General features: G+C 36.9%; 1 protein-coding gene across 1 annotated transcript; it reads left to right on the top strand.

Annotated features, from left to right (window-relative positions):
• The first annotated feature begins 3,248 nt into the window (after positions 1–3,248).
• LOC118855104 (olfactory receptor 14I1-like) lies at positions 3,249–4,205 on the top strand. Its single transcript, XM_036765221.1, has one exon. The coding sequence runs from the start codon at positions 3,249–3,251 to the stop codon at positions 4,203–4,205; it is 957 nt and encodes a 318-aa protein (XP_036621116.1).
• Positions 4,206–9,252: the final 5,047 nt, after the last annotated feature.

Below are 9,252 nucleotides of genomic sequence, written 5' to 3'. Positions count from 1 at the left end.
ACTTTGTCTGGAGCTTAATCTTTATGATGGATTGCTGCACAGATAACTGGGGGACATCAGGACTGCAAGTTTAAATTGTAACTTTGCCTGTCAGCTTTCCACATTTCCTTATCTGTAATTTAGTCTTGTTCCAACAAAGAGGGTGTGGTCTTTTGAATAAATTCAATGGAGGAAGTGCAGAATTTGGAAGTAGAAACAGTTATCCCAGACTTTGGCATTTACAACAGGGGGACCTAGAGTCAGTTACTGCATGTCTGTTCTTCCTTTGTAAAGAAAGGGCCTGGATAACTGAGCTCTAAGCTTCCTTCCAGCTTTGTGTCTTTGCTTCTCTGATCGTATTTGAAAGAGACATTCAGAGAAAGATGATGGACTTCACTGAGGGTCTCAACAATTCCCCAGATATTTTCAAAGAAGGTATGTGACATTCAGTAACTTGTTCAGGTGGATGCCACTTTTGAATAGCTTGAAGTAGATGCTAGATCTCCTAGTTTCTTCTGAGTGGAAAATGGGCATTTACAGGAAATAAAGCAAATATTCCTAATTTCTCAGTGAAAATTAAAATGAAGAGACTGTTGGTATGACCTAAAATCCTCTAAATTTCTATTCTGTCATTTTGTCCTCTGAGAATTCCAGGTCTGTAGCTTCTTTGTCATTTTTGTTTATAGATGGGGAAAGAGAAGCCTGGAGCACAGGAATATGTATTACGTTCACGTATGTGTGTAAATGTGAAAGTGTATAGGTGTGTGTCAGCTACGGGTGAATGTATATAGGTCTGCATATAGGGCAGGAGGTGATATTATGATAGTCAGTGAATTCAGGAGTACTGATTTTTGTCAATGCTGTTAAAATGCTTGAAATATGAAAATAAATGTTGGGATATTTGGAAAGTTGGAGAATGAATTCTAATGTTTGGAGTAAAAGTTTGGAGGAAAAGTTGGAGAAGAGCCTGAGGCCTAGAAGAGTATTTGTGGTGAAGCAGAAGGGTGATATAGGTATATCTATCCATCTATCTGTCTATCATCTCTCTCCATACATATATGTATTCACACATATATGAGCATGTGATCACTTTTTAATGTATATAAATATACACTCAATTTTGTCTATATGTAAAACACATGTATATATAGATACATACATTTATGTATATCTGGATATTACTCCATCAATATCTCTATAGCTGCCTATAGCAACTACCTATCTATCTATCCATCTATCTATCTTTTATCTATCATCTCTCTATATGTATATTTGTATATCAGCATATTTCTCTCTATCTCTACCTCCATCTTTCTTTCTCCATCATTTCCATCCACATCTCTGCCTTAGTTCTATCTCTGTCTTGCTCATCTGCATTGGTAGACATAGTTTTATCTCCAGCAGATGCCTATAGAAAAAAAAATCACTGCCCCATTCTTAATTCCTTTTCAAAGTCAATTAGTTCTTGTGGTAGTAGATCCTAATAGTTTCTGATCTGGGAAATGGATCCCTTTCACACAATAAGAAATAATATGCAGACATTACTGCAATCATAAATATTGGTTCTGGTAAGGGAAATGTGGACTATATTGTCCAAGAAGCTAATTTTACAGATCCTGGGCCTGATGCCCAGAGCAAGCCAGAAGTGAGAGAGGAAGAGGTGACACTAAAGGAGAAATACCTAGGAAGGGGTAAAACTCACTCTAAAAATCAGATCTCTTGGATCATTTCACCAGATGGAAGACATAGGCTAGCCTCTGGCTTGGTCTTGTCTAACTAGGGGAAAGATGCTTTCACAAGAACAAGGAGGAATCTTATTCACCTTATTTAAAGAAAAGATTCTTAGGGAGTGAGGGTAAAGAGGGAACTTATTCAGGTGGGATTTCTTCAGCCTGAAGAACAAAAATACTTCTGCCAGCCATCAATTTTGGACCACAAATGGGACATCTGTTTCTTGTCACAAAGCAAAGTCATTAATGTGGACAGTCTCAGCAAGAATGAGGAAGCACATCTGAGCAGTAAAACATTGACCAATTGCTTACTTGTAAACTCAGAATGAGAGTTCTAGAAATGCCTGGCAAGTGCAAAAAATCTGGACTACAGAGATGAGGTTAGCCAAGGAAACAAAGGAACAAAAATGTGATGAGCCTTTTACAAGAGATTACATTTCTACTCTGTCACATTCCTTTTACTTTAAGCCCATGACATAAATCTTAAACAATATATATTGATCATTTGAACACAGGACAGAATAATCAAGCAGCTAGGTAGCACTGTATAAAGTGGTGGATCTGAAGTCACTAAGACTCAATTTTGTGAGCTCAAATCTGGCCTCTGATACTTACTGGCTGTGTGATCCTGGGCAAGTCACATAACTCTGTTTTCCCCAGTTTCCTCATCTATAAAATGAACTGGAGAAAGAAATAGCAAACCACTCCAGTATCTTTGCCAAGAAAAACAGAAATGGTATCATGGAAAATTGGATATAACTGAAAAATATCTTACCGACAACAGCAGAGTAATCACTATTACTGGTTTCATAGCTTTGTTTCTATTTTTTTTATGAGGGAAATGAAACTGCATTTAGAGTCAGAATAATTGGTTTCAAGTTTAGAATTTACTGCTAATGATCTATAATACTTTATACAAAACAGTGAATCAATTTGGGCTGCCTTTCCTTTGCAATAATACTACCAATAAAATTAACTTTATTTATATAATGTTTGAATTTTTCAAATCACTTTCCTTAACCCAACCCTATGAAACATGTAATAAAAGTATTCATCTTTCCCTCATCCTCATCTTTCAATCTCTTTCCATCTAGATCTATAGATAGATAAATATATGTATGTAGTACTATAGATGTATAGATATGCGTACGCAAACACATGTATTTATGCACATGCATGAAATCCATTTCTATCCTTGGTTGTGATAGTCTTTTTTATTACTTTTGTAGTGGTACCATTCACTTTCCTAATGTTCATAATGTATAACTTCCTCTGGTCATTCTGCAGACCTAAGTATTTAAAACTCTGTTCCAGAAATATTGAATGCGTCTTAGTCTAATCTTTTCTACTGAAACCTTTGCCTTCCTCTGGTTCTGTCATTAAAATATAATGTATTTTTGATTTTGTTCAGCTTTATTGGGACAGAAAAATTTTCAAGTTCCTTTTGAATAGGTCTTTTAATTCCTTCTTCTTTTTAACACTGTTTCTGCTACTCATAGTGTGATTTGATTTTAGTTAACTTACAGATCACCAGCGGGGATGGGCAATTTCTCAATCATCACAGAATTCCTCCTCATGGAGTTTTCCAGCTTGCGAGAGCTTCAGGTCCTACATGCTCTTCTGTTCTTGTTGATTTACCTGGCTGCCCTGATGGGCAATCTTCTCACCATTGCTGCAATTATTACTGACCCACAGCTTCACTATCCTATGTATTTTTTCCTGAGCAACTTATCCCTACTGGATATCTACACCATCTCCGTCACACTTCCTAAATTTATTGTGAATTCCTTGTCTGGCACTCAGTTGCTGTCCCTCCTTGGCTGTGCTGCTCAGATCTTCTTCTTTCTCCTTTTTTCAGCAACAGAGTTTGCTTTGCTTGTGGCAATGTCCTATGACCGCTTTGTGGCCATCTGCCACCCCCTTCACTATGGCATCATCATGACACCAGCACGTTGTGTCTGGGCAGCAGTTGGCTCATGGCTCAGTGGGCTAATTTATTCATCTCTACACACAGGGAACATGTTTCGCCTGCCCTTCTCAGGATCCAATGTGATCCACCAGTTTTTCTGTGATATACCTCATGTCTTGAAGGTTTCAGCCTCTGATGTTTTTAACACTGAATTTTTATTAATTGTAGCAAGTTTGTGTTCCTTGTTGTTCTGCTTTGCCTTTTTAATTGTGTCATATGCTCGCATCTTCTCCAGTGTTCTCAAGATTCCTTCTGTGGAGGGACGCTACAAGGCCATTTCGACCTGCTCCCCTCAGTTGATGATCCTTATTTTATTTCTCATTTCTGTAATGACTGCAGTCCTCAAGGACACATCAGACACATCACCCATCCAAAATCTTTTAATTGCAATGATCTATACAATAATCCCCCCACTTATGAACCCCATCATCTATAGCCTGAGGAACCAGAATGTCACAACTGCCATGGACAAGATGTTCAGGAGGATTTTTCCCCCAAGAAATAAATGTCCATCCTTGAAAACATAAAATAGCTGAAGAATACGTATTTGGTCTGTAAAGTGTACAAGATGACAAACAAGGTAGCCTAAAATTGAGAGAAATGGCACCCAAATCATACTTCCCAGGAAAACACATCCTTAGATGAAATATTACATGAGATGGAATGAATTAGTAATTTATTTTTATATATCAGAGAACTGTCCTGCAAGTGGTTATTGTTGATAGTGGAATTATCATGACACCAGCCCATTGCCAATGGGTAACAGTGCCATCAGGAGATTAGCTAGAACATTCATTGATCCTCAGAACAATGGTAGATATGCTTAACCTAAAGTAGCCATCAAGATGATTGTGCTGTTTTCCCCACTTAACATGTTACTTGCTTTCTCACTTTCATCTTTTTGCTTCCACCCATCTTTATGATGGTAACATCCTTCTCTTTCTTTGCCTGTTGAAGATCTATTCATCCTTCAAATACACACACACAATACAAATATACACACATACACACACATACCTGTACACACAAATATATACACACACATACACAGACATATATGTATGTATGCATGTATATGAGTGTGTATGTATCTATATGGTAGTTCCCTGAAAAATTAAACTTTGTTCCTAAGTTTGGTCATTTGTAAAATGAGGGGGCTGGGCTTGATGACTACCATGGGTGCTCCATTTCAATTTCAATATTATGGTCTTGCACAAAATCTTTCTCTGTCCCTTAAGCTGGAAATAATCTTTCATTATACCTAATTTTATATGTTACTTATCTTTTTTCCCTATGAGCTTATTGTGTTTTATTTTCTACTACATCTAGAAGCACCTTTTCTCTCCTGGTGGATTCTACGTTCCTTTCAATTGCATACAGCTAGGTCAATCAGTAAGAATAACAGCTCTCTTCAAGTGATCATGTGTATTTCAATTGGCACAATTTGAAGGTATAATTATGAAAAATATGTTAATTGATTCTAGTCCAAGGAAAATATCTGGTGTGAATTTAAAAAAAGCATCCACCTTAGGGGATTAATTATTTTCACTAATTAGGACCTGGATAAATTTCTTAAGGGCAAAGACTATTTCCATGTTGTCTTTATATCCCTAGCACAGATTTTTGCACACAGTAGGTGATCATAAATTATCGTATATCAATTTCAAGCTTCCTGAGAACAGTATCCTTCTTTTACTTTACCTAGTGTTTACCTACCAGTTAGTGTTGCATCTCTTTCTTAGGAGGCAAATAAGAAAAGTTTGTTCAATTGAATAGCAGGGGGAGAGAGAGAGACAGAGAGAGAGAGAGAGAGACAGAGAGAGAGATAGAGAGACAGAGAGACAGAGAGAGACAGAGAGAGAGAGAGACAGAGAGAGACAGAGACAGAGAGAGACAGAGAGAGACAGAGAGAGAGAGAGAGAGACACACACAGAGAGAGAGAGAGAGAGAGAGAGAGACAGAGAGAGAGAGACAGAGAGACAGAGAGAGACAGAGAGAGAGAGACAGAGAGAGACAGAGACAGAGAGAGACAGAGAGAGACAGAGAGAGAGAGAGAGACAGAGACAGGTGCCAGAAGAGACAGATGGTAGTATGAATGGGTGGATGGATGGGGGGATGGAGAGAGAAAAATAATTTATTAAGTGCTCACTTTTGCCTTCAAAGGAGGTAGGGATAGATAGCAAAATAAAGGCGGGACTCACCTGAGCTTTCCCAAATTTCCCTCCAAAAAACTTTAAAATGATGTATCAAATCAAATTCTAAAGTGTCATAACCAACAAAAACTCAGGGTAAAATAATTTTTCAGGTCAAAACAACTTAGGAAGTTAGCAAAAAATGTCTGTTTCACCAGGGTGGTGGTCAGGTCTGGAGTTCAGTGCAGTGCAAGCCCCACCCTGAAAAGCTTGCAATGGGCCATGGGAGTGGCTGGATTGTTCCTAGGTTTTGGGTCAAGAACTCATTATTTAGCAAAAATTTCTGGGAACACCGGAGAGTCCAGAAAGTAAGTATGTATCAAAATCTCACATCATATATACCTGGATAAAGAAAATGAGTACATGTTTTAGACATAAAGACAGATAAGGCAAGCAAATTATGGGAGCACGGAATATTTTAACTGTCAAATTTATGGATAAGGAAAGAATTTAGACCCAATGAGATAGAGTGCATTATAGGATATAAAATAAACAATTCTGATTATATTAAATTAAAAAAATCATTTTGCTCAATGAGAAGCAATGCAGCCAAGATTAGAAGGAAAGCAGGAAAGTGGGGAAAAATTACAGCATGTTTCTCTGTTAAAAGCCTCATTTCTCAAGTATATAGAGAAACAAGTCAAATTTATAAAAATAAAAGTGATTTCCAGTTGAAAATTGCTCACTATTTATTAGTGAAAATAACTTGAGGTACCATCTCCCATCTCTCAGATTGGCTAATATGACAGGAAAAGAAAATGATAAATGCTGGAAGAGTTATGGAAAAGTTGGAACAATAATGTATTGTTGGTGGAGTTGTGAACTAGTTCAACCATTCTGGAGAATAATTTGGAACTGTATCCAAAGGGCTATAAGTCTGTGAATATCACTTGACCCAGTAATACCATTACTCAGTCTTTATCCAAACATTTCAAAAATTAAAGGAAAAGAAAATATGTACGATGATATTTATAGCAGCTTTTTTCTGGTGGCAAAGAATTGGAAATTCAGGGGATGAGTATCAATTGGGGAATGGCTAAACAAATTGTGGTATGTTATTGGTATATAATACTATTGTCTATAAGAAATGAGGAGCAAGATGGCTTCAGGAAAATCTGTGAAGACTTATATAAACTGTTACAAAGTGAAATGAGCAGAACCAGGAAAACACAGTACACAGTAACAACAGAATTCTAAGATAATCAACTGTGAATGACAGCTATTCTCAGCAATTCAATGATCCAAGACTTATAATGAAAAATGCTATCCACCTGAAGAGAATGAATTGATGGAGTCTGAATGTACATCAAATCATACTGTTTTTTTACTTCCTTTATTTTTCTTATTTGTGTGTGTTTTATTTTGTCTGTAGTTTCATTTTTGTACCCTGTCTAATACGGAAATAAGTTTTTTTAATGACTGCACATGTATTATCTTTATGACATTGCATGCCTTTTCAAGGAGCAGCGAGGAAGGGACAGAGAGAATGAGATAACTTCTAACTCAAAATTAAAAGAAAAGAATGTTAAAAATCATTATTACATGTAATTGGATAAATTATAAAAAATATTACTTGAAAAAAATTAAAAAAAGAGCTTGAGATACAAACACAACTAATCCAGATTTCTCCAGGATATGTCATTCTAATAGAGGAAGCCAAAACATAAAGAGAACTGGAAGGTGAAGTGCCTATACAGGGGCAGTGATGCTGGTAAAGAGCTAATATAATCCAGGGACTGAGTTGACCTGGTAGTGGTTGTCCCATTTCTCCTGTGTATGTGCTGGTAGAGAAACTGATAGCAGCTTTTGACTAAACTTATCTAGTGTTGCTCAAGGACTGAATTAATTTTGCACCCATTCTTCTGCTGATAAAGTTACCAAAAGTCAATGGGCTGGTATCATGATAATTCACTACATTAAATGGTTGTCTCTTTCCTCCCTATGATGTTTTCTCTCAGATAATAAAAAAAGTAGTTTTACAATCACAAATATCCCATTTACTATCATTTTACATGATATTTGTCATTTAATTTGTCACGTAAGTCATATCTGTGAATATGACTTAATCAACTATTAGATTGTATGCTTCATAAGGGTAGAAAGGAGAGTTTAATCTTAATGGCATATCAGGTTCCATGACATACAGGAAATGCATGTGCTACACAGGGTACTCTTCCTGCTGATTTACCTGGTGGTCCTGAGATGGGGAGTCTTCTCACCATTGCTGTAATTATTACTGTCCCACACTTTTTCTCTCCTATCTCTTTTTTTCTGAGCAACATATACTTGCTAAATATCTGTGACATCTCAGTCATGCCTCATAAATTCATCATAAATTCCTTGACTGGCAGTAAAACTATCTCCCTTCACTAATGGACATATCCTATGACTTCTTGTGGCCACCTGTCATCTGATATAACGATGATGCCTGTGTGTTGTCTTTGGGCAGGAGCTGGCCCATCATCTGAAGTCTAAGGAACCAAAAGGTCACAATTGCTGTTGGCAAGATAATTCAGAGGACATTTTTTCCCAAGAAATAAATGTCCATCCTTGAAAATGTAAAAGGTTAAGAAATATGTCTAAATACATCTAAAATAGCCTAAAATGGGTAGATATAGTGCCAAAACCATATTCCCCAGAAAAGCACCCTCTTAGATAATGTTACATTGAATAGAGTGAATCAATCATTTATTTTTACCCATCTGGAAAGTTCTTATTCTCTGTAGTGAATTATCATGATACCAGTCCACTGACCTTTGGTAACTTCAGCAGAAGAATGGATGCAACACTAATTCATCCCTTGAGCAACACTAGATTAGTTTAGCTAAAAGCTGCTGTCAGGATGATTGTATGGGTTCTCTACCAACACATAGCATGCCTTCACACTTTCATGTCTTTGCTTCTACTCATCCTTATAATGGCCATGTGCTTCCCCTATCTACACAGCCTTAACAATGCATAGACTCCCATACAGGCAGTCCTAGGTTAGAGTTCCATAAAATATTTATGTTTCCCTGGTCAAGCAAAATCAGCTTAATCTGTTTTGACCTGTTTCCCCATTTTTAAATGAGGCAATTGGACATGATGACCTCTAAGGTCAAAGGCATTTTAGGTCAGTCTATTTTCCCCAAAGTGGTTAACTGAGGCTGAATTTGCACTCCACCCAGAAAAGTCTACAAAAATGGATTCAGTCCACTAAGGTGAAGAAAAGACCAGTCTGTTACTCAATAACAATTTATTAAGCAAATCTTATGTAATGAGGTCTGTGCTAAACTCTGGAGATAGAAAAAAGGACAAGGAGAGTCCCTGCTCTCAAGGAACTCACAGTCCAACAGGAAAAACAATAGACACAGATAGATAGATAGATAGATAGATAGACAGA

The sequence above is a fragment of the Trichosurus vulpecula genome, chromosome 6, assembly GCF_011100635.1.
Source record: "Trichosurus vulpecula isolate mTriVul1 chromosome 6, mTriVul1.pri, whole genome shotgun sequence".
Classification (NCBI taxonomy): Eukaryota; Metazoa; Chordata; class Mammalia; order Diprotodontia; family Phalangeridae; genus Trichosurus; species Trichosurus vulpecula.
Note: the sequence above shows the minus strand (reverse complement) of the source record. Positions and strands in the feature narration are given on the sequence as shown.

Excerpts from the sequence above, each read along its gene's own strand:
- LOC118855104 (XM_036765221.1), top strand. The coding sequence starts at position 3,249 with ATGGGCAATTTCTCAATCATCACAGAATTCCTCCTCATGGAGTTTTCC.